This window comes from Rhea pennata, chromosome 4 (genome assembly GCF_028389875.1).
Source record: "Rhea pennata isolate bPtePen1 chromosome 4, bPtePen1.pri, whole genome shotgun sequence".
Classification (NCBI taxonomy): Eukaryota; Metazoa; Chordata; class Aves; order Rheiformes; family Rheidae; genus Rhea; species Rhea pennata.
Window position 1 is genome coordinate 309,509 of NC_084666.1, and position 24,607 is coordinate 334,115.

Below are 24,607 nucleotides of genomic sequence, written 5' to 3' on the forward strand. Positions count from 1 at the left end.
GTCCCCTTCGCTGGGACACGGTCGGTCCCCTTCACTCCCTTCACCATGTCGCTGCTCTTCTTGTCACAGATGCTGCTGCTGGTGGGGCTGGTGCTCTGCCTCACTTCTGCCCATGCCCTGAGCAGTTTCCCCCAGAAGTGTGAGTCCTGCCCGAGCCAGGCCCCAAGGGGAGGGAATGGGAATGGGGGGAGAGGGGGCACCTCACTGCTGGGGATCTGGGGGGTGCAGGACCCCTGAGCAGCTGGGGAGAGGGTTGCGTCCACAGCTTTCTAACACGAGGCTCCTGAGCTCAGGAACATGAGCATCCCTGCTGGGGGACAAGGATGGGGGCAGCATGGGCACAGGGATCTGGAAACTGGGCTGGGGATGGATGCGGGGTGACAGAGCAGGCCTTGGGATGGATGTGTGGTGGTGGAGCAAGGCTGAGGGTGGACACAGGGGTTGGGGATAGATGTGCAGTGACGGAGCAGTGCTGAGGACAGTGGAGGAGGCATCTGGTGTGTAGGGGTGAGAGGGGGCACAGCCTCGTGCTGGGCTGGCAGAGAGTCTGCACACACCAGAGCCCCAGACCTGACCCCAGCCTCTGCCTCCTGTGTGCAGTTCAGGTTGGGAACCTGGATGAGGACATGGTGGTGAAATGCAACACCTCAGAGGAGCAAGTGACCTGGACGCTGAACGGGGAGGCGGAGCCCATGGCAGAGCTTGTCACTGAGGGACGCACTCTCACCATCCTGGGCTTGGACCTGCCGGCCACTGGCAACTACAGCTGCTGGGCTGGCTCTGTCCTACTGGACACCACCTATGTGCTGGTCAGGAGCACATGTATGTGGGGCTGGCTGGGTGAGAGGGCAGAGCCTGGCATGGCTCTGCTGCAGGAGACCAGGGGCTGGAGAAGTAGGGCTGGGGATGGATGCATGGGTTGGGTTGAATGCAGGGGTTGGGGATGGATGCAGGGATTGGGGGTGGATGTGGGTGGTGGAGCAGGGATGGGGATGGATGCAGGGCAGATCCTGAGCCCAGGCTGTGCAACCCCCACCCCGGTCTGGGGGACCTGATCCATTACCTTCTTCCAGCCCCACCAGGCAAAGAGGGCATGAACATCTCCTGCCAGGCAGATTCCTACCGTGGCTCCTTACGCTGCTCCTGGAGGGCCCCGAGTTTCACTGTCTTCCGCGCCCGCCTCATGCGCAGGTGGGTGCTGTCACGCCGGCCCCGGCCCCGGCCCGGGCCGTGGGGCCGCCAGCCCTCACCTCTACCCCTGTCCTGCAGCAATGGTTCCTTCAGTGACTGGGTGCACGTGGCTGGCCGCCGCGGCAGGTTCAACGCCAGCCTCATTGACCCCTCGTTCTGCCCCTTCGCGGAGGAGCTGCACCCGCTCCAGCTGCACCTTGAGGGGCTCTCAGACAACTCCTTCATCAATCTCACTGTCCACTTCTTCATCCGCGACATCGGTGAGCCCAGATCCATGGCAGCAGGGTCTAGTGGCGAGGACATCCCCCCCAAGGGGATGCTCACAGTCCCAGCCCCATCCTGCCCGGCCCCACAGGGCTCTCAGCCCCACGAGTTGCAGGCTGGGGTGCTTGGAGCCTGTGGGGAGGGGGTCTCGCCCAGTCTGAGTGAAGCCCAGGGTGACATCCCCACGGCACTGTGCCTGCAGTGCAGCCCGACCCACCGCAGGAGCTGACAGTACGCCGGCGGGGGGACCAGCTGCACCTGTCGTGGGCCCCCCCAGCCTCCTGGCCGCTTCCCAGGTCCTACTTCGCCTTGCTCTACCGGCTGCAGTACGAGCTCCCCAACGGCACACAGGTAACCCAGCGAGGTGTCCCATGTCCTCACCTCGCAACGCCCACGCTGCTCTGTGCCTGCGTTGCCCCATGCCCTCACTCCCCCACGTCCTCACTGCCCCATGCCTGCATCGCCCCATGCCCTCACTCCCCCGTGTCCTCACTGCCCCATGCCTGCATCGCCCCATGCCCTCACTCCCCCGTGTCCTCACTGCCCCTTGCCTGCATCGCCCCATGCCCTCACTCCCCCGTGTCCTCACTGCCCCTTGCCTGCATCGCCCCATGCCCTCACTCCCCCATGTCCTCACTGCCCCATGCCTGCATCGCCCCATGCCCTCACTCCCCCGTGTCCTCACTGCCCCTTGCCTGCATCGCCCCATGCCCTCACTCCCCCGTGTCCTCACTGCCCCTTGCCTGCATCGCCCCACGCCCTCACTCCCCCGTGTCCTCACTGCCCCATGCCTGCATCGCCCCATGCCCTCACTCCCCCGTGTCCTCACTGCCCCATGCCTGCATCGCCCCATGCCCTCACTCCCCCGTGTCCTCACTGCCCCATGCCTGCATCGCCCCATGCCCTCACTCCCCCGTGTCCTCACTGCCCCATGCCTGCATCGCCCCATGCCCTCACTCCCCCACGTCCTCACTGCCCCATGCCTGCATCGCCCCACGCCCTCACTCCCCCGTGTCCTCACTGCCCCATGCCTGCATCGCCCCACGCCCTCACTCCCCCGTGTCCTCACTGCCCCATGCCTGCATCGCCCCATGCCCTCACTCCCCCACGTCCTCACTGCCCCTTGCCTGCATCGCCCCACGCCCTCACTCCCCCATGTCCTCACTGCCCCATGCCTGCATCGCCCCATGCCCTCACTCCCCCGTGTCCTCACTGCCCCATGCCTGCATCGCCCCATGCCCTCACTCCCCCGTGTCCTCACTGCCCCATGCCTGCATCGCCCCACGCCCTCACTCCCCCACGTCCTCACTGCCCCATGCCTGCATTGCCCCACGCCCTCACTCCCCCACGTCCTCACTGCCCCTTGCCTGCATCGCCCCATGCCCTCACTCCCCCGTGTCCTCACTGCCCCATGCCTGCATCGCCCCACGCCCTCACTCCCCCACGTCCTCACTGCCCCTTGCCTGCATCGCCCCACGCCCTCACTCCCCCATGTCCTCACTGCCCCATGCCTGCATCGCCCCACGCCCTCACTCCCCCGTGTCCTCACTGCCCCATGCCTGCATCGCCCCATGCCCTCACTCCCCCGTGTCCTCACTGCCCCTTGCCTGCATCGCCCCATGCCCTCACTCCCCCGTGTCCTCACTGCCCCATGCCTGCATCGCCCCATGCCCTCACTCCCCCGTGTCCTCACTGCCCCATGCCTGCATCGCCCCATGCCCTCACTCCCCCGTGTCCTCACTGCCCCATGCCTGCATCGCCCCATGCCCTCACTCCCCCACGTCCTCACTGCCCCATGCCTGCATCGCCCCATGCCCTCACTCCCCCACGTCCTCACTGCCCCATGCCTGCATCGCCCCATGCCCTCACTCCCCCGTGTCCTCACTGCCCCATGCCTGCATCGCCCCATGCCCTCACTCCCCCACGTCCTCACTGCCCCATGCCTGCATCGCCCCATGCCCTCACTCCCCCATGTCCTCACTGCCCCATGCCTGCATCGCCCCATGCCCTCACTCCCCCGTGTCCTCACTGCCCCATGCCTGCATCGCTCCATGCCCTCACTCCCCCACGTCCTCACTGCCCCATGCCTGCATCGCTCCATGCCCTCACTCCCCCACGTCCTCACTGCCCCATGCCTGCATCGCCCCATGCCCTCACTCCCCCACGTCCTCACTGCCCCATGCCTGCATCGCCCCATACCCTCACTCCCCCGTGTCCTCACTGCCCCATGCCTGCATCGCCCCATGCCCTCACTCCCCCATGTCCTCACTGCCCCCATGCCTGCATCGCCCCACACCCTCACTCCCCCATGTCCTCACTGCCCCATGCCTGCATCACCCCATGCCCTCCCTCCCGTATGTCCTCACTGCCCCACACTTGCATTGCCCCACGCTTGCATTGCCCCATGCCCTCCCTCCCCCATGCCCTCACAACCACATGCCTGCACTGCCCCATGCCTGCACAGCCCTGTGCCTGCACTGCCCCATGCCCATGCTGCCCCATGCCTGCATTGCCCTATGCCTACAGAGCCCTGTGTCCCTGCTCCCCCGTGCTGGTCCTGCCATGTCCTCTCCATGCCCTGTGTCCGTGCTGCCCCATGCCCTCGCTTCCCCATGCCCATGCCACTCTGTGTCTTGGGTTTACTTTTTCTCCTCTCTGACTCAGAGCTTTGTCCTTTAGCAAAGGCCACCCACTGGGACTTTTCCCTCTGCACAGGGCTGTCATTTAGGAACTGTGACCTGCTCCATGCTTGGGGATCGCTTCCCTTTCCCAGTCCCTTGGGGGCAGGAAATTGCAGCCACAGCCCTCACCTCCACTTCCCTGCAAGCTGCTGTGCTGGGCAGCATCCCTGCTCCATCTCTGCTCCTCCCCTCCCTGGGGACTGGCCCCAGCCAGTGCCTGCAGCGCCTGTTCCCCATGCTGGGCATTGGCGCCCCCATCGCGGCCCTACCTTGCAGGTGAACAAGGACCTGGAGGGCACAGAGGAGATGAGCCTCCAGGAGGATGCTCGGCGAGTGCGCATCAGCTGCCGCGACCCCTATGCCAGCCCCACCTGGAGCCCCTGGAGTGCCTGGCAGGAGGTGGAGGTGGCCCAGCAGCGGGGACCGGCGGTGCACTGACACCTGCCTGTGTGGCCGCCGCCCCACCATGCCCCATGGGGCCGGGGGACACCCAGCCCAAAGCCCACTGGCGTCCACAGGAGTTGGGGCCCGGCGTGGGCTTGGCCACAACACTGCAGCAGACCCTGGCACCCACGGCTGGTAACACCTTTTACTTTGCAGTGGGATTTTCTCTCTCTATTAAAGAACCGAGCTTGGCTTTGCTAAGAAGAAGCTGGTTGAAGCTTTGCACGTGTGAAGTGGGGACACGGGTCCCTTGGGGCTGCCGGGCAGCGGGGTGGCTCAGCAACAAGGCCGGGCTCAGCCCACTCACCAGGTGCAGCCAGTCCCGCACGGGCTCGTGCAGCTCTGGGCTCCCTCCCACGGGGTCCTGCCGGGGCCCCACGGCCTGCATGGGGCCAGGCCAGGCCAGGCGGGCCCAGAGCAGTGCACAGAGCCTCACCCCCACCAGTGCTGACTGCCCATGCGCCGCAGCCCCCCAGCCCCAGCCGGCGGCAGGCAGAGCTGGCACCTGCACGGGAGGCTCCAGGTGCCCAAACTGGCCCATGCCTTACACGTGGCTGCTCACCTTGGACCCCCCTATTCCTCATCAGCTCCCCCCAAATCTCCCCTTGCTGCGGGTCACTGCGGCACCCTTGCTGGGCCCCATGTGCAGCATCCCAGGAGGGGATGTGCTGCCACACACCCAGGGCACATGAGCAGGGCTGGGAGGAAGCACAGGCAGGAAACCTGCTGTCCCCACCGCCCGGCAGGCAGGGAGCCCAGGTGCCCCTCCGACACCTTCCACCCCAGACATGCCAGGCCCCAGGGCAGACAGAGACATGGCCACAGCACAGGGGCCAAAGCTCAGCTTTGTGCCATGGCCACAGAGCACCCCATGGCCGGGGTGATGCTGCCCCCCTCAACATCCCTGCAGGGCGCCCAGCTGGCAGCCCCTGTGTCTCCTGGCCAGCTCTGGGCCCTGGCTCCTTGCCCGAGACCTGGAGCACAGGGACCTGCCAGGGGCACCGGCCCCATCACCACAGACTGCCCAGCTCAGAGTAATGCCATGGGACGTTTATTGAGGTGCTTCCACATGGGCCAGGGCCGGGACCCCAGCCCTGCTGCTGCTCCGGAGAGGCTGGTGAGAGTGTGCAGCCCAGCGGGCACTGCCCTCCTGGGGTGCCAGGGCCTCCCTGGACAGGGTCTGAGTGGTCCTGGAGTCTAGATGTCCAGAGGGGCCAGTGGTCCTACAGCTTGAGAGCCTGGGGGTCCCAAGACGTGGGAATCCCAGGGCTCTGGGGATCCTGCAGCACAGACGTCCAGGGCTCCCTGGGTGTGGGGGTCCAGGGGGACCCAGATGTCCAAGATCCCACAGCATGGAGATCTGGGTGGTCCTGGGATCCTGTCATGATGGGGCTGCAGAGCCCAAGCGCAGCTCTTCTCCCTCCAGCATCTCCCTGCAAGAGACATGGCCCGGGCTGAGCCCTGCGCCCGGCCTGGCCCAGCCCCCTCCCTCCCCCCTGGCCTGCGTACCGGTACGCGGCGATCTCCACATCCAGGGCCATGCGGAGCCGCAGCAGCGCTGGGTATTCCCGAAGGCACCGGGCCATCTCCTGCTCGGCCTCACTGATCTCCCGCTCCAGCTCTGCCACCCGCTCCTGTGGGCCCGGATGGTCAGGGCTACCAGGCCCAGTCCAGCCTCATGGGACCCAAGCGTTTGGGTCCCCTCAGCCCCACCTGGACTCTTTTCCCCCTGAACTCCAGGCGTCCAGGCCCGCCCCTCTCAATCTCAAAACCCAGAAGCTGGGCTACCCTTCTCCATGAACCCTGGTGCCTGAGCCCCCCCCCCCCGCCCCCTTCCAGGCTATCCAGCCCCCCTTCCCCTCCAGAGCCATGCACCCAGGCCCCCCTCAACCTCACCTGGCTCCCCTTCCCCCAGGAAAGCCAAGCACCCAGACTCCCTCCCAAACCCAGGTACACTGCCCCCCCCCCCGCTCCTCCCAGCCCCCCCCCCTTCCCCAGGTGTGCACCACACCCTCCCCCAAACCTAGATGTCTGGGCCCTCCTCAACCCAGGCCCCTTTGTCCCCACCTTGCCCCTCAGCCCAGGCCTCCCTGCTCCTCTCACCCCCATCCAGCTCCCCCCCACCCCCTCTCCCAAACCCAGAGATCCTGGCGCTCCCACCCCCAAACCCAGGAGTCCAGGTGCACCCTCCCTCCTAGGACACCAGGCGTCCCCCTCCCTGATCCCCAATGTCCCCCATCCCCGATCCCTGGTGCCCGCCCCTGCCCTGGCCCTAGGGGACCCGGTGTCAGGGCCCCTCCCCGATCCCTGGTGTCTGCCCTCCCCCGGCTCCAGGCATCCGCCCCTCCCCTGATCCCCGGTGTCCGGCCCCCCGGCCCCGATGTCCGCCCTCCCCCGACCCCACTCACCCGCCCCCCCGTGTCCGCGTCCGGCCCCCTCCCCAGGCGTCCGGGCCGCGGCCCCGGGCGCACCTGGTACTTGGCGAGCTCGCCGCTCCGCCGGTCGCGCAGTCCCTCCAGCTGCCGGTGCAGCGCGCCCACGGCCCCGCGCAGCGCCTCCACCTCGGCGGCGCGGGCGCGCAGCAGCCGCCGGTACCCGGCCGCCTCGGCGCGGGCGCGCAGCACCGCCTCGCCGCCCCGGCACCGCGGCCGCGGCCGGGCCGGGGGCCGGGGCCAGCCCTCGGCCGCCAGCGCGCAGGCGGCGGCTCCGTCGTCCCGCCCGACGGGGCCGGGGCCGGGGCCGGGGCCGGGGCCGGCCGCGCTCATCCCGGTGGCTCTGCGGCGGCGCCGCAGCGGCTCCCCCCGGTAAAACGGGGCCGCGTCACGGAGCCGCAGCCAATCCCGACACCGGGGAACCGGCACCGGCCGCGCCCCCCCCCCCCTTCCCGGGAACACTGCCGGCGCCGGCGGGACCTGCTCCCGCCCGACGGGCCTGCAGGCGGGGACGGGGTCCTGCCGCACCCGGAGAGGGTCCCGCCCGGGGCCCCCTCCCCTGCAACGCCGGCTCCCGGCTCCCGCGCCCGCGCCCGCCGGGCCCCGCAGGTGCCGCCGGCCCGTTGAGCCCCGGGCAGCGCTGGCAGCACCATGGACAGCGACGGGGCGGGTTGGGGTGGGGGAGGCGCTGGGGTTAGGGGTGGAGGTGGGGGTTAACGGCAAGAGTAGGGGTCAGGGTTAGGTTTGAGGTTGGGATGAGGGTCAGGGTTGGAGCCAAGGCCGAGTTTGGGGTTATGGTAGGGACCAGGTCTGGGATTAGGGTTATGGTTAGAATTAGGGTGGGAGCTGGAGTGGGGATTGGTATTATGGTTAGGTTTGGGGTGGTGGTGGGGTTGGGGTTATAGTTGGGCTAGTGTTAGAGTTGGGGTTACAGTAGGAAGTGAGGTTAAGGTTGAGGTTAGAGTTAGGATTAGGTCTGAGTGGGGGTTAGGGTAAGGTTTAAATTTGCAGTTGGTGTTAGGGTTGGGGCCATGCACTGCCGTGGACCATGGCCTGAGCTGGCCCAGATGGGGCTCCCCATGGCTGGGCATAATGTTGCCACAGTCAGGGGCGTTGCCCCATCCTGGTAGTCTTGGCATGGCCAAGGCTGGCTGGAGTGGGTCAGGGCTGGGACCATCTGGGATTGAGGGTTTCGCCCCTATGGCCTGGGGAGAGTAGGGCAGGGGACCAGCCTCATTCAGCTTGGGGAGGTCTGCCCTGTGGTCCTTGCCCCATCACAGGAGAAGAGGGGACACTCAGGGGATCATTACGGGAAAGGATGTGTCACAGGCCAGAGTGAAAGAAGGTTGCTGGAGCAGGGAGATTTCTGCAGCTGGAAAACCCTGGCAGACACCTCTGCCTCCATGTGGGACTAATAAACTCCAGGTCACACTAGGCCAAAAGTTCAGTCCTTCACCAAAACACAGGCAGCTTGGACAGGAGGGGAAGTGAGTCCTGGGAACCAGAGGCTCACAGGGCTGGAGTGAGGCATGAGAGTAGCCAGTAGGCCACGCACAACTGCCCGATGTGGCCTGAAAGCTGGTGCAATCCTCCGATGTGGCGGGGAATCTTGTGTCCATCATCAGTGCCACTGCGGGAATGGCATGTCTGGGCCCATGAGCTGGCAAACCAGCAGGCACAGAGTCTGGGGGCACTGGGAGCCCAGGCCAGGCGGCAAACAAGCTCTGTCTGTCCAGCCCCTCAGAGGAGAGCAGGGGCCATGCCAGCCTGAGAGAGGCTCCTCTTCCAGCCAGGTAGCTGGAAAACTCCAACTCGGATAAGGCATGTGTTTGCGAGTGATGTAATCTACCACTGGAACCAGTTACCAAGGGCAGTGGGAGATTTTCCATCACTGGGAATGTGTAAATCTGGGAAGGCAGGTTCCCTGTCCACACTGGGATCCTCCCTCCCAGGACAGGATCAGCACTGGATCAGCCCTGTGGGGAGCAGGGCAGCCTGGCCTGGCCTGAGGATATGCTGATGGGGATCAGGCCCTGTGCTGTGACCTGCCTGGCGAGGGGAACCATCTCCATGCAGTGCTGGAGCCACTCCCTGCCGCAGTGGGCTGGGACTGGGAGCCCCTGGGAAAGGGGCAGCAGGAGGCAGGGAGAGGCACCCATGGCCTGGGGGAACCCCAGCCCTGGGCTTCCCAGCAGGATCCAGGCAGAAAAGGGGCCACCCATGGCCATGCAGCACTCAAGTCAGTGGTCGGCAGAGCCTCGGAGTCCACCCGCAGGGGCTCATCCACCGCCCCGGAGCACTGGGCGGCTGGGATGGCTGCTTACTCCGGGACGGCAAGGCAGGAGCCAGGTGGGGCTGGCCACAGTATGGGGAAGGCAAGGGGAGGGGGCTGCCATGCAGGAGCCTTCCTGGGAAACAGAAACCCCCTTCCTGCCACGGGGATGGAGGTACAGGCTCCGACCCCGCTGGCCGCCTCCTGCCCACCACCTCCACTGAGTCCGAGGCCCCCAGGGAGCAGGGGCCAGGCAGTCCCCTCTGCTCCGCAGTGGGCTCACACCACAGAGGCCACCCCTGAGACGGATGTCACCTTATTGTCCTCAGCCCAGGGCTGCAGGTTCTGCAGGGCGTAGAGGGAGGAGTTGTGCATGCAGAGCGGGTCCTGGGGCAGCGGCTGGCTCAGGCTCTTCTGGAAGGCCTCCTGCTGCAGGTGCAGCATCAGACGGTTGGCCTGCTGGCGCTCCGCCTCGCGCTCCTCCGCCGTCTGCCTCCTGCCAGCACAGGCAGCAGCTCCAGCCCCGCCACCCCCCACCCCTGCATCCGGCTCCCAGAGCCACGTCCCGCTCCCAGCACCACTGCATCCCGCCCGGGGCTGCAGGCACCAGGGCTGGGCTGGGCGTGTGGGGCTGCTCCATGCCTTGTGGCCCCTGTGCCATGCACACCGTGGGGATGGGGTCCTGCACCGCTCCAGCCCAGGCTCTCCACAGGGGTGGTGCGGGAGCAACAGATACTGGGAGCAAAAGACGCTGGCCACGGGGCTGGGGCTGGCCGGGAGGTGGCAGCGGGCGCCCGCCCCTCGGCTCGGCCCGTGACGCTGCCCCGGCCCCAGTACCTCCACTTGGTGCGGCGGTTCTGGAACCAGGTTTTGACCTGGGCATCTGTCATCTTGAGGGCCTTGGCCAGGGTGGCGCGTTCGGCCGATGCCAGGTACTTCTGGCGGTGGAAGCGCTTCTCCAGCTCGCAGATCTGCACCCGGCTGAAGGAGGTGCGCGGCTTCTTCCGCTTGGGCGGCGTGCGGTTCTGGTAGGGGTGCCCGATCCGCCGGGTTGCCGCGAAGGGCGACAGCGCAGCTGCACCAGAGCAGAGCGGGGCGCGCGGGTGAGGGGGCTGTGCCAGGGACCCCGGCCAGGCAAGGGGGCAGCTCCCAGCATGGCAAGGCTCGGCCGGGGCCGTGGGGCACAGCAGGAGGCAGCGCGGGAACACGGATCAGGACGCTCGGGCTGGGTGAAGGGCAAAAGCGAGTGCTGTAGGGAGCAAGGGGCTCCGTGCAGCAGCAGGACGCTGGGTCGGGGGCTCCAGGGAGGGCAGAGGAGAGGAGGCGCCTGGTAGCAGGGACAACCTGGGTCACCCCAAAGCTGCTCACCTGGGCCCAGGAACAGCTGAAAACATGGTAGGTGTTTCCTCCTCAGCTCACTGTCACACTTCTGATGTGTCCTGCAGCCCCCGGGATCGAGGATCCCTGGGGTTGGGGTGCCTCTGGCCCCGCAGTGCAGTCTGCATCAGCCCAGTCCAAGGGCCGGTTGGGGTCAGCAAGGCCCCGGCAGCACAGATGTGCCCCTCCCTGAGCACAGAGCCACCGTCGCAGACCCTGCTGGTGCTTCCCAGGCCTCCAGACTGGGCTCAGCCCTCTCTGGGGAGGGGACAGCATCCCCAGAGACATCAGGAGGCAGCTAATGTCTCCCTCCGCACGCCACCACGTCCGGGCTGGCCACCCGCCAGCTGCCCGGGAAATGCAGGGGCCAGGGGAAGGGCCTGTCCCTGGCGCACAGCCAGCACGAGCCCGGGACAGTGCAGCCAGCCTGCGGGTCCCGTCCCCACAGGGAGCTGCTGCTGCCAGGTGGAACCTGGGGACGCTCAGGGCTCACGGCAGCAAAGGCACCAGGAGCCCTTGGTGGAGCTGGGAGCCCGGTGTGGAGCCCAGCTCCAAGGAGCCATCACTGGTGCACCCAGCACAGCTGGCACAGGGGAATCTGGCTCCAAGGAGCCATGGCTGGGGCTCCTGGCACAGCCAGCACACGGGAACCCGGCTCCAAGGAGCCATCGCTGGTGCACCCAGCACAGCCGGTATACAGGGAACCCGGCTCCAAGGAGCCATCGCTGGTGCACCCAGCACAGCTGGCACATGGGAACCTGGCTCCAAGGAGCCATCGCTGGGGCTCCCGGCACAGCCGGTACACAGGGAACCCAGCTCCAAGGAGCCATCGCTGGTGCTTCCAGCACAGCCGGCACATGGGAACCCAGCACTCAGGGACTGCAGCTGTTGCCCAGCAGCGATCACCGGCTCCGCAGGAGCAGGGCTCGGCATGGCGGAAGGGAGGCCCAAAGGGCGGCAGTGCCCTGTGTAAGCGGAGCCCTGGCCAGCCCCAACTGGCCCCACGCAGCCCCTGGGTGCAGCCCGGCACCCGGCTCAGAGCCCCCATGCACAGCCAGAGCTGCCTCCCGCCCAGCACCCACGGCTCGGCGGCACGGGGCGGGACGCCAGGCTCCCCGCCGGCGAGGGGTGGAAGCAGTTGACGCAGGTGGAGCCGCGCAGTTGGGGGGAAAGACGCCCCTGCGCTCCCCTCCCTGCAGCGGGCGGCCCCTCGCCGCAAACAGATGCTGACAGCCTGGAGACCACCCCAAGGCCGGCGGCGGAGGCGCTGAGTGATGGCCATGGCTGGGAGACCCCGTGCCGGGGAGGGGCCGCCCCATCCACCCACCACTGGCGCCAGGCAGGAGACGGGGACGTCACCCGCAGCTCCTGCACGGGGATGGTGCTTCGTCACCGCGGGGGCAGATGGGTGGGCCAGGAGGTGAACCCGGCTCTGCTGGCGCCCAGGCTGGGGCTCTGCAGGCTCCGGCGCCTCCCGCCACCTGTGCCGGCAGGGCCCCACTCCCTCCCCGGGGACGCACAACCGCAGCGCTCGACCGGCCTCGAGCACCCGCCGTGCCCGGCGCCCCAGCCATGGTGGTCGAGGCGGCCGAGCGGCTCAGCAGGAGCAACACGATGCGGACGTGGCAGCGCCGCCATCTTGGGAAGGCGCCTCTGGCTGAGCCGAGCTGAGCCAAGCCGAGCTGAGCCTTCTCCGCACCAGCACTTCAGCCTCGGCACTCAGCACCCAGCACCTGAGCATCCAAGCCCAGGCACTCAGCACCTTCTCCTCTGCATGCAGCATTCAGCACCCTGGCCCTGTCTGCAAACACAAGGCACTCCAGCTATGTCCACAATCAGCACCCAGCCCTGAACACAGCACCTGGGACCCCACAGCCTCCTCCTTGGACACCTGCACACACCAGCTTGCTGTCCCTGACTCCTGCTGCACAACCAGCCCCAGCTCTCCCAGAGCACTGACTCACACGCAGGTCTCCACATCCTGTGCAGCCCAGTTTCTGCAGCTCCATTTCTGCATGCAGTGGGTCTCTGCAAGCCCCATCAGCAACAACATGGCACTCTTCTCCTTGTGCATGCATGGGTGTCCACACAACCCACACCTGGCCCAGCAGCACCCCATGGTCCCAGCCTCACACACACTTTGGTCCTGTCTAGCTGCACCCGGTGCAGCCCAGTTCCTACAGTCTCACCTCAGCACACATGGGTTTCTCTACAGCCCCCCCACACAGCCAGGTCCTGGCACACCCATCCCCGCACCGGGTGTCTGCACCCCACACCCCGGGCTCTCTGCAGCCCAGTGCCCCGGCAGCCCCCATCCTGCACGCGGGACGAAGCGTGGCAGTCGGTGCCCCCGGGTCCAGAGAGGGGCCTGCCCAGTGGTGTCGAGCCCGAGCCCAACCCGAGGCCAGGCAGGACAGGACTTCCCAGTGCACCTCGCGGAGCAGACTCCCGGCCCGGCCCGGCTCGGCCCGGCCCCTGCCCCGACCTGCCCCGAAGCCGGCTCCGGCACCCGCCCATGCACCAGGAACCGGAGCGGGCCCGCGGGGGAGCTGCCGCTGCCGGCCCGGAGCCGCTGCCGGCGGGCCCCGATGGCGGCTGCTTCCCGGTGTCCCGTACCGGGACGGGACGGCGGCGGGACGGGCGCCGCCTCCAGCCCGGCCCCGAGCTCGGCAGCGCTCGACGGGCGCCTCCCCGCACGCTGCGCTCCGTGGCTCCCGCCCGCGCCCTGCCACCGCCGGGCGCCCCGGGAACCAGCCGCAGCGCTCGCCTCGTCCCGTCCGGTCCCGACGGCCGGTGACGGCGGAGCAGAGCCGCGGCGCCCGCCCGCTCGAAGGAGTCCGGCGCCTCGGGACGCGGCGCGGCGTACCCAGCCCCGGTGCGCGCCCGCTTCTCCCGCCCGGCGGAGCGGCCCCGCGCCCGGCGGGAGCCGTCGGGGCGGGCGGCGGCGCCGCGGCGGCGCTCACCTGAGAGCCGGTCCTTTGCGATGCGCCGCGTCGTCTCCATCCAGGGGAAAGTGAGTCCCGAGAGCCCGGGCACGGGCTGCGGCGCGGCGGGCGGCGCGGCGGGCGCGGGCCGGTGCGCCGGGACGCGGATGACCCCGGCGGGCGGCGCGGCGGGCGCGGGGGTCACGTTCACGCTCACGTTCATGCTCATGTTGAGGTTGTAGGAGCCGAGCGAGCAGGCGGGGCCGTAGCCGCCGCCGTAGAGCCCGTAGTCGGGCTCGCCCGCCGCCCGGGCCGGGCCCGCGCCGCCCCCCGGGGGCTCGGGGCCGCTGAGGATCTGGTCGATGCCGAAGCTGATGGGCTCGTGGGGCGGCGGGGCCGGGCCGCCGCCCTCCCGCGGCAGCGCCGCCGCCTCCATGGCCCCGCCGCGGCCCCGCCGCGCTCAGTGCCGCCGGGGTGCGGGCATCGCGCGGCCGCCTAGGCGCGGGGGGGGGCCGCGGGCGGCCCTGCGCGGGGGCGGCTGGCAGCGGGCGCCCGCTGCGGCCCGCTCGGCAGGGGCAGGGGCATGGCCCGCGGCGGCGGCTGCTGGCGGCCGCCGGCTCCGGTGCGCGGCGCGGCGGGGCCCCCCGGCAGCACGCGCTTTTCTGCCCCGCTCCATCTGGACCTGCCAAAATCCCGGGCGCCCGCGCGCTGATTGGCGGCCGCGCCCCGTGATGGACAGCCCCGCGCCCCGGGGGCGGGGGCACGCGCGTCCCGGGGCCCCGCCCCGGCACCGGCCCCCACCCCGGCACCGGCCCCCCGCCCCGGCACCGGCCCCCGCCCTGCCGGACCGGTGCCGCCGGGCCTCCCCGCAGGGACCCCTGGGCACACGGCTCGGGCTGCGGAGAACCGCGGGGGGAGCCGGGGCCGCAGGACTCCCGCGGACCGCGTGAGCCGGGCCCCGAGCGCCCGGGGGCACCGCCCGGCCGCGGGGGCCCTGCTTGGCGCAGGGCACCGTCGCCCTCCAGCCCGCGGGAGACCGGGGCGCGTGCCGCGGCCGCGGGTCGCCGCCGCCTCGGGAGCCGCCGGACGCGCCCCGGGCTCGGAATGGAGGGTGAAGCGGCGCGGGCCCGAGCGGCGCCGCCGCCGTGACACCGGGCAGCGGCGCGGGGACTCCCCGCGCCCCGCCGCGGCCCCGCCCGGGCCGGCCTCGGCTCTGCCCACAGCCTCGCGGCGGGTCGGGACCAGCACCGGGACCTGCACCGAGCCGGGCCGGGGCCGGGCTGGGCGGCCGTCCCGAATGCCGGAGGGTGGCGGCGTCTGGGCGCCCCGCGCGCGGAGCCGGGGCCGGGGCCGGGGCCGCAGCGGCGCGCCCGGAGCCGCCGCTCGCCGGCCCGACGTGGAGCCGCGGAGCCGACCCGTCGCTCCCGGCCGGGCACCGCTGCGGCGGCCGCGGACCCGCGCTCCTCGCTTCGCCGTTATCCGACCGAGGGAGCCGGCCCCGCTCTGCCCTTCCCGGCGGGCGCACCCGGGGTCGCGCCCGGCAGCGACGGGCGCGCCGGCTTGGCTCCCCCGCAGCCGCCGTTATCTGGCGCTCCGGCTCCGCCCCCCCGAATCTGCCGTTCCGGGGCAAACGGACCCCATTTACTGGGATCTGCCGCTCCCGGGGGCACAGACTCCGGTTCTCCCGGTTCGACCGTTCCCGGGGACACGGACCCCGGTTGCCTCTATCCTCCGTCCCCGAGGGCACGGACCGCGCCTCTCCTCGGTTCACCCGATCCGCCGTTCTCGGGGATACCTCGTTTCTCCCGGATCCGCTGAATGGGGGACATGGACCCCCATTTGCCAGGATCCACCGCTCCCTAGGACACGGACCCCGGTTCCCCCCGTCCGGCCGCTGCCGAGCACACAGCCCCGGGGCCCCGGACCTCCCGCAGTGCTCTTACCTGGCTCCGCGGCGGACCGGGGCCGGTTTGCCAGGCGCGGCTGTCCCGGTGCCCGGCTGCGCCCCGGGCGGGGGAGCGGCGCTGCCGCGCGGGGTCCGACGGTGCCGGTTCGGGCGGGCTCTGCCCCGGGCGCTGCCGCCCGCCCCGCGCCGACCGGCCTCCCGAGTCGCCACTGCGATCGCAGCTAAGAAGGGTGAGAGGGGTCGGATCGTGCCTCCTGGCGACTACCGCGATAGTCGCGCCGACACTGCTGGGTCCGGGATGTCTGGAGTGGGTGTGGGGCGGCGGGGCCGGCCCCCGGCACCCCTCGGGCGCCCCGGCCTGTGATTGCCTAACCCAGGATCCCGGGACTCCCGGGCCGGCAGCGGTTCAGGGCGAGGGCGGCCGGGTCACGTCTCTGGGGCTGGGGCCGGCAGGGGAGGCGGCCACCCTGGCGCCACCGGTCTGGGGCAAATGACATTACTGGGGTCTGCGCCTGTAAATCATGGCGGCACCCGGAGCCGCAGCTGCCATGCCCCAGGGCACCCGTGCATCCCGGGGGCACGGCCGAGGGCACACAGCCAGGACCCAGGCTTGGCAGGGCCCTGCACACCCCGGGGGATCGGCCCTGTGCTGGTGGCTCCTCTGGGACGTGGGGCGACAGGCACCCACTGCTGCACGGAGCACATGCTCACCCCATGGCGCAGCACGGCTGCACACGCCCCACCCCCGCAGCACGGCACAGCTACACACACACACTTACATACACACACACTGCAGCACGGCTGGGCTGCACATGCACACACGTGTGCACAGCATGGATACACACACTGTTGTACATTCAGAGCATGGTACAGCCGCACACAAACACATCTGCACCCCACGATTCAGCATGGCTGCACACACATACACAGACCCAGCGGCACAGCATGGACATGCATGTACGTCCCACAGCCCAGCGTGGGTTTGCACGCACACCTTCCAGGCAGCCCAGCCTCACAGAACAGCTCACCAGAGCTCACCCCGTCCTGAAGTGTGCACACAAACACGGACATGCACACACCGTGGGTTCACAGCACAGCTTCTCTGAGAGCTGCACCCTGCCCAGTGATGTGAGCACACCCCGCACATCCACGTCCCATCCCACTCAGCCCCAGGCTGGGTGTGCACAGCTGCCATGCACAGCTCTCATGCGTTGCAAGGCTCATGCCCAGATGTGCTGACTGAGCCAGCGGCCATGCAGTTGCCCCCACAGAGCTGCCCCTTTCCACGTTGGGGGCCTTTTGCCTTCCTGGGTTGCTCCAGAGTGGGAAGGCAGGAGCCACTCGCATGGGGCCCCTGCACATTGCAGCAGAGCAGAGCGATGCTGCACAAGGACCCGCAGCACCAGGCTAGAGCCTTGGGATTTTTTCCGGCAATTCTTGCTCCAGGCCTAGTGGTGCAGGTGCTAGGAGAAACCCTGCACCACTCTCCACTGCACAAGCACAGCAAAGCTATGGCTTTCCCAGCCCCAGAAACATGCCGAAGTGAAGCCGTAGGCTCCTGGATCTGCCATGAACGAGGGATCTCCACAGCTCAGCCGACCGCGGGGGCCCGGTGCAGGCGTGGAACCGCTTTGCGTGCAGGGAGCTGGCGCTGGCCCAGGCCCCGCGGCGCCTGCCCTGGGCCAGAGCAGGGTGTCTGGGAGGAAATGCCTTGTGCTGGGGGAGGGCCCCGCGCCGTGGCAGGTTAATTAAACCTAGAGAAGGAGGCAGATGTTTGGAAGTGCCCAGGGGCTGGAATGCTGCACAGAGCCTGGGAGATGGATTGGGGGGCAGGTGACATGGCCAGGGGCGGCGGGAGGCTCGCACAGTGCCTGCGTGCATCCGGGGCCGCCCTGCGCTCACGGCAGGGCTCTGCTGGGGCCCTCGCCAGCTGGGTGCTCGCCCTGGGTCCGCGGGGATCACTCCTAGGTCCTGTCCGCAACCCAGTGCCGGGTACTCACTCGAGGGAAGGCATGGGGCTGAGGCTGGGCTGGCCAAGGGCAGAGCCACGAGGCCGGGACAGCCTGGCACCGCCGGCCCCACGACCAGGCACGGTGCCTGGGGCAGAGCCCCGGCCCAAGGACTCGCTCCCAGCCCCGTGGCTGGGTGGCTCCGAGCAGGTTGCAGGGCAGGGAGAGCCCCAGGCAGCAGCGGAGCAGAGGGCGCATGGGGAGCTGACATGCCACCCTGTGCCCGGCTCCGGGTGCAGGGATCACCCTTCATGAGCCCCATCTAGCCACAGACCTCCTGCCCCCACAGCCAGGCTGGTGCCGTCTCCCTGTTCCCAGGCTCCTGAGAGCTGCCATGAAGCCAGGGGTTAGGGCCGGCAGGGACGGGGCAGAGGTCTGGGCCAGGCTCCAGGCAGAGGGGGCCTCCCTCACACTCTGCACAGGGATGTAGCTGGAGATGCACCAACGGATGGGCAAACACACTGGCCCAGCATGGGACAAGGCAAAGGAGTCAAGATTTCCCAGTCACGCTTGCACCCCCACATCCCCGATTTGCATCCCTACGCCGAGGAGGGGCTGGGGCTCCCTGCTGGGATGGCCCCGCTGCGGTGACGGGGGGGGGGGGGGGGGCCTGCTGCCCCCGCAGCCACGTGGGTGGCCGTGCTGCCCCATCCCCCGCAGCCGCCCCCTCCCCCTGCACTGCGGCCCCAGGTTACATGGGGCATCGCAGCCCCCTGCCTGTGGGTCGGCCCCACGCCGGCAGCCCCGGCCCCACAGGGCCTCTTGCCAGGCTCAAGCGCTGCTCCTGGGGGCAGGAGCTATGAAGCGGGTCCCTGCCGGCCCCGCACCGCCCACGGCAGCGCTCCCGCGCGCCGGCCCATGCACGCCACTTACACAGCGAGGCCTGGTAGGGCCCCGTGTTACCACCAGCAAGATGCTGCCAAGCTGCCCTCTCCCGCCTGCTCCCCCCCGTAATCTCATTATTGCTGGACGTCCCCTTCTTCCTCCCACTTCCCCCCCAAACCCGCTGGCAAACTGTAGGGACAGTCAGCTCCTCTCTGGCTGCTGGGTTAATTCTGGGCTAATTAGATGAAGCCAGCCCAGATTGGATTACTTTAGCCTGCATTTGGTCCTCCAGTCCTTGACTTGCGGCTCCCGGGGGAGCTGCTGGCGCCTCCTGCCTCAATCAGACACTTCTTAACTGCATGAAACACTCCCGGTGCCCCGCACCCGCCGGCCCCGGGGCGGGCGCTGGCACCCGGGCAGGGTGCGCGGGGTGACGGGGCGGCCGCCGGCGGGCGCGCGCTGGCCACCGCCGCTCCCGCCAGCCCCACGGAGAGCTGCGCCGGGGTGGCCGCCGGCCCTGCACCGTGGGCAGAGCCCGGGCATGGCCACGGGGATGCAAGGATATGGGAATGTGGGGATGCAGGGATGAGGGGAGGCAGGGATGTGGGAATGTAGGGATGCAGGGATGAGGGGACGTGGGAAAGCAGGAAGGTGGGGATGAGGGAACGCAGGGATATGGGAATGCAGAGATGTGGGAATGTGGGGATGTGGGAATGCGGGGATGAGGGAATGTGGGGATGCGGAGATATGGGAATGCAGAGATGTGGGGATGTGGGGATGTGGGAAGGCAGGGATGCAGAGACACAGGATGTGGGGATGTAGGGATGTGGGGATGAAGGGATGTGGGGATAAGGGGATGCAGGAATGTGGGGATGAGGGAATGCAGGGTTGCAGGGATATGAGTATGCAGGGATGTAGAGATGCAGGGATGTGGTGATGTGGGGATAAGGGGGATGCAAAGATGCAGGGACATATGTAGGCAGCGGTGCAGGGATGAGAGGATGGGGGGATGCAGGGATGTATCGCTTGAACCTCGTTATCAAAGATGAGAGGATGAGGGGATGCAGGGATGAGGGGATGCGGGGATCCAGAGATGCGGGAATGTGGGGATGCACCCTGGCCTCAGGACGCCTTGGCCCTGCGGTGCACCTTGCCCAGCGGGACGTGGCCCCATGGTGCCAGCGCTGCTGGCCCTGCTGCGGGGAGCCCACTGGAGCAGCAAATCCAGCCCCGACAGCTGCTCCCCGGGGCCCAACAGCCAGTGACACTGAGGCTGGACGTCAGCAGCACTGGCCACGTCTGCGCAGCGTCCTGGGGGTAACGGCTGGGCTGGTGGCTGGGCTCAGGGGAGGAGCCGTGCCGGGCTCGGGGCGCGGGGATGCGCCGGGTGGCTGCAGCACAATTCCATGCTGCCTGGTCACTCCAGCTCAGCTTCCAGGGGGATGCCTCGAGGGTGCTGCCCTGCAGGGTCTGCAGCCAGGCTGGGGCTGCGGTGAGACCCCCTGCTGCGAACTGCCCCTGTGATTGCTGGCACCAGCAGCACGGCCATATCTGCAGGATGAGGCCGGGTCCAGAGGCCCCCATGCCACTCTGGGGCCTGGGGTGGAGGTGGAGAGCAGTGTTTGCTGCGTGCACAGTCCGAGCCCTTTGCAGAAAGCCCATGGCATGCACATCCCCATGCAGCACGTGCTCAGCGCAGCGCTGGGCCCTGGGAACCCTGCAGCAGCCGGGACCTGCTGTGCCTGGCTCAGCCCCACTGATGCCGCAACCTCTGGCCACGCAGCTGAGACCGGAGCCTGCAGCGGGGCTGGCAGCATGGGGAGGACACCCCTTCCCCACAGCGCAGGGCCAGACCGGGCCTGGGAGCCATGGGGCAGCTCCATCCTGGCCTGGACGTCTGGTGGAGCATCCTCTCTGGAGCCTCTCCTGCCTTCTTGGCCAGCGCCGAGGCATCCCCATCCCCAGCCCTGTCCCGTGGCCCGCTGGTGCCAGCCGGGAGCAGTGGGTGCCTGGAGCCGCAGCTCTCACTGCTGTGGGGCCGTTGACAGAAGCCGTCGCTCAGAACCTCGTTATCAAAGGCCGAGGGCAGGTAATTGGATTCTGCAAATCCAATCAGGTGCATTAGGCAGGGAGTTCAGTCCATAACTGCCCAGCCCCCCGACTGCCGCAGCCCCGCTGCCCGGCATGAGCCCGCGAGCCCGGCCGTGCGGGGCACAGCCTGGGCCGGGATGTCCAGCAGTGCCCGCACAGGTGACAGCACGTGGCGCATGTGCCCACCGTGGCCGGCACCAGCTGCGGTCACGAGCGCGTCAGACCTTGGCCCAGGGTCCCCAGCCCACCGCGCCCCTGGTGTGGGACAGGGCTGGACCGCGGATGCTCTGCACCCCGGCGTAGGGAAAGCCCACAGCAGGCGCTTACCAGAAGGAGCCGCCCAGGCCCCACTCAGCTCCGCAGCGGAAATGAAGCTGAATATTTGAGCAGGTCTCCGCTAAAAGCCCTGGCCTGCCCAGCCCCGGGAGCCTCTCTGAAGCACAGAGAAGTGCCGGCTGCAGCCCAGGCATTAATTATTTACCGGGAGATGGAGCTGCACGGCCCCATGCATGCCAGGCTGGCAAACCCATGGGAGCCCCAGCTGCTGGCTGCCCCAGCCCACATGCCCAGTACCAACTGGGAGCACAGAGTGGGCATCTGCCCACTCCTGTCCCCAACCTCCCTCCCACATCTGCAGTGGTCCCATGTCCAGGCTGTGCTTTGCAGCCCTGCAGACACCGCAGTGTCTGAGTGTGTGCACCATTAGTGTGCCAGGCCGGGGAGCACGTGTGGGTGTGAGCAGGGACAGGCACCACGTGTCACGTGTGTTCTTGCACAGCAATACATGCATACAGCTGGAGTGGTATGTGAGGACAGTGTGACTGCGTGTGTGCATGACGGAGCACATGCAGGGACTGTGTATCATCTGGCATGACCATGCAGGGTGCATGCAGGCAGGAGTGCATGGACGTAATGTGTCAGTGGTGGCAGCATGTGTGTGCTTATGTGAGCAGGCACAAAAAAGGATGTGTATCACAGCAGTGCACGTGCATGCCGGTGGCACTCAGCATGCACAAGGACCATGTAGCAGCAGGCACAAGTGTGTGCAGTCACTGTGGGGTGGGATGGGGACAGGACCCAGTCCCCACTGCTGGACACAAACTTGTGCCTGTCCTGGTCCCAGTGTGGCCTGTCCCATAGGGCAGCTCTGTCCCAGCAAAACCACCCACCTACCAGGCCTCGGGTCCCCGCTGCCCCGACCATCCCACTGGCCTGGGCATCCAGCAGTGCCTGGGACATCTGAAGGGCTGTTGGGGCTGCAAGGGTGTGTGTGCAGGGTGTGCACGGCAGGTGTGCAAGAGTGGGTGTGCAGGACACAATGGAAGGTGTGCAAGGATGTGTGTGCATAGTAAGCATGCAAGGGTGGGCGTGCAGGGTGTGCAAGGCAGGCACACAAGGGTGGGTGTGCACAGCAGGCAGCTGGACGTGCGAGGGTGTGTACGCAAGGCACACCTGACGGGCGGCCGGGCAGTGGGCAGCCTGTGCTGGCTGCAGCGCCTGCGCTGGTGCTTGCTGCTTGCTGCGGTGCCGGTGTTTGCTGTGTAGCTGGTGCTCACACCAGTGCCAGTGCTGGTTCTTGCTGCGGGGCTGGTGCTCACTGCGGTGCTGGTGCCTGGTGCTTGCTGTGGTGCCAGTGCATATTGTGACACTGGTGCTTGCTGCAGTGCCAGTGCTCACTGCTTGCTGCAGTGCTGCTGCCTGTTGCGGCATGGTCGGTGTTTGGTTCAGTGCTGGTGCTTGCTGCAGTGCTCCTGCTGCCGGTGCTCGGTGCTTGCTGTGGTGCCAGTGCCCGTTTCTGTGCAAGTGCCTGGTGCAGTGCTGGTGCTGCGCGCTTGGTGCTGGCTGTGGTGCCCGTGCTGTGTTCAGTGCTGGTGCTGGGCTCGGTGCTGGTGCTGGGTGCTCACTGCAGCGCTGCGCTGGCAGTGAGTGATGCTGCCTGCCCCAGGGCTGAGCTGGCCCGGCTGTGACCCCCGCAGCCCCTCGACACAGCCGTCCCTCCCAGGAACTGCTGCTGGCAGGTACAAATGGGGGACGGGCCCTCCCGCGCCCTCCCCAGACATGGGGCAGGCGCCCTGGCCCCAGCCTCATTTCTCATGGCCAGTGAGGACGGGACTGCAGGGGGCGGGGGTAGGCCCCAGCAGCAGTGGGGGGGGGGGGGGGCGCAGGCACCACCCACTCATGCCCCTCCTCCCCCCACAGGGCTGCTTCCCTCGACCCTGGCCCGTGGGGTGCTGGGTGTCCCTGCCCAGGACGGGGGGCCAAGGGGGCTGCTGAGCCGGGGTCAGTGCTGTGTCCAGTCCCGCTCAGCAGCCCACGGCCGGGATCCACGGAGCCACCCGGTCACACGGCGGGAGGCAGGGACGGAGCAGCTGGCAGCTTGAGGACATGGCCAGGGCCTGCCGGAGCAGCTGCTGGGGTGCACCAGGCCCGGCTGTCCCGCCCCCATTGCCCAGGCAAGCTGGACCAGACTGGGCCAGCAGGAGCTGAGATGACCAGGACTGGGACCAGAACCAGGACACCAGTGGACTGAGCAGTACCCCGAGGGGCTGGGTCAGGCCAGCTGTGCTGGGGGAAGGTGCCAGGTCACCCTCTGCCCCTGCCCAGCGTCACCCTGGCCAGGGCAGCAGGGGCAGAACTGGGGCTGGCACCGGTGCTGGAGCTGGTGCCAGTGCTGGCGCTAGAGCTAGCATAGGTGCAGGTGCCGGAGTCACTGCTGGAGCCGGTGCAGGTGCTGGCACCAGTGCTGGAGCCACTACGGGTGCTGGAGCTGGTGTCAGTGCTGAAGCTGATGCAGGTGCCGGTGTCAGTGGTGGAGCTGGTGTCGGCGGTGGCGCTGGTGCCGGAGCAGGGCTGGCAGCGCCGGGCCCCTCGCAGGCTGCCCCAGCCCCGGCGGTGGCATCGGCTCGCCCTTGCGGGCAGTTCGTTGTGGGCCGGCAGGAGGCGGCGGCCCCGGCCCATCCCCGGCCTGGCCCGACCCGACCCGTTCTCACTCCGGTCCGGCCCCGGCCCCGCTCCGGCCCCGGGCCCGGCCCTGCGCGGCCCCGTCGGGGCTCGGCCGCCCGCCCCGCGCCGTCTCGCCCGCGCCGCGCCCGGCTCCGCGGCCGCTCCCCAGACAGCACTTGTTGCCGGGGATTGGAGCAATAATCGTAACCGTAACGAGCCATTACGGCCCTTAACAGCTTCTGCTTTGCATTAGCGGGGCCGCTCCTTCCCCTCCAGAGCCCTGATCCAATCACCCCCATTAGCGCGGCTCCAGGCTCCGGCGGCTGCGCCGCGGAGCGCGGCCCGCGCCGCAGCACCCGCGGCCCCGCACCCCGGCACCCCAACCCTGCACCCCGGCACCCACCCACCCTGCACCCCGGCACCCCCATCCTGCACGCCGGCACCCTAGCACCTGCGGCCCTGCACCCCGGCACTCCCACCCTGCACCCCAGCACCCCGGTACTCACCTGCCCTGCACCCCTACACCCACCCAGCCTGCACCCCCCCACACACCCTGCACTCCCCACCCTGCACCCTGGCACCCTGCACTCCCCACCCTGCACTCCCCACCCCTGGCACCCTCCCAGGCTGCACCCCTGCACCAACCACCCCATGCACCCACCCCGTGCACCCAGCCACCTTGCACCCAACCACCCTGCACCCTAGCGTGCAGCACCACCAGCACCCACCACCTCCAGCCCTGCACCCCAGCACCACGGGCACTGCACCTCAGTCCCCATCCACTCTGCCCCATTGCACTCACCCACCCTGCACCTTAGCACCCACCAACCCTGCACCAAACGCCCCCACATCCACCCACCCTGCACCTCTGCACCCAGCGCCACCAGCACCCGCTGCCCCTGCCCTGCACCTCTGCACCCCAACTCTTAACACAGTGCCTACACCTGCACCCCCAAGCCCAAACATGGCCTCTGCACCCACACCCCCTAGCACAGCCCCTGCACCCACCGCACCCCCATCTGGCCCCCCAGCACCTCTCTGCATCCATGGCTGGCACAGCCCCAGCCCGGCCTCTGGCAGCGTCTGGGGCAGGGGGGTGCTGCCCGCTCATGGGTGCTGACCTGCTGGGGAAGGGGCTGCGACAGCGGTTGCGCCACCCCCTCAGCCCGGCACCCACACTCTGGCCCCGACCCCGGCGTGTCCCCAGCCCAGCGCGGCCCGCAGCGCCCCAGGGCTGCGACATGTGGG

General features: G+C 68.8%; 3 protein-coding genes across 3 annotated transcripts; 1 reads left to right on the forward strand and 2 right to left on the reverse strand.

The window, feature by feature from the left end:
* Window positions 1-69: 69 nt before the first annotated feature.
* LOC134139875 (interleukin-12 subunit beta-like) lies at window positions 70-4,708 on the forward strand. The gene is made up of 6 exons (XM_062574654.1): window positions 70-139; window positions 601-822; window positions 1,074-1,191; window positions 1,270-1,451; window positions 1,658-1,806; window positions 4,413-4,708. Exons 1-6 carry the CDS (start codon window positions 70-72, stop codon window positions 4,572-4,574), a joined length of 903 nt encoding a protein of 300 aa, XP_062430638.1. The 3' UTR covers window positions 4,575-4,708.
* Window positions 4,709-5,630: 922 nt separating this feature from the next.
* LOC134139733 (alpha-internexin-like) lies at window positions 5,631-7,345 on the reverse strand. The gene is made up of 3 exons (XM_062574474.1): window positions 7,052-7,345; window positions 6,090-6,214; window positions 5,631-6,013 (listed from the first exon to the last, which is right to left on the reverse strand). Exons 1-3 carry the CDS (start codon window positions 7,343-7,345, stop codon window positions 5,962-5,964), a joined length of 471 nt encoding a protein of 156 aa, XP_062430458.1. The 3' UTR covers window positions 5,631-5,961.
* Window positions 7,346-7,596: 251 nt separating this feature from the next.
* On the reverse strand, window positions 7,597-14,000 carry TLX2 (T cell leukemia homeobox 2; the record flags this gene model as incomplete). The annotated part of the gene is made up of 3 exons (XM_062574560.1): window positions 7,597-9,780; window positions 10,122-10,359; window positions 13,625-14,000. Coding segments are annotated over 3 exons (831 nt in total), but the record flags the coding sequence as incomplete, so codon positions are not given.
* Window positions 14,001-24,607: the final 10,607 nt, after the last annotated feature.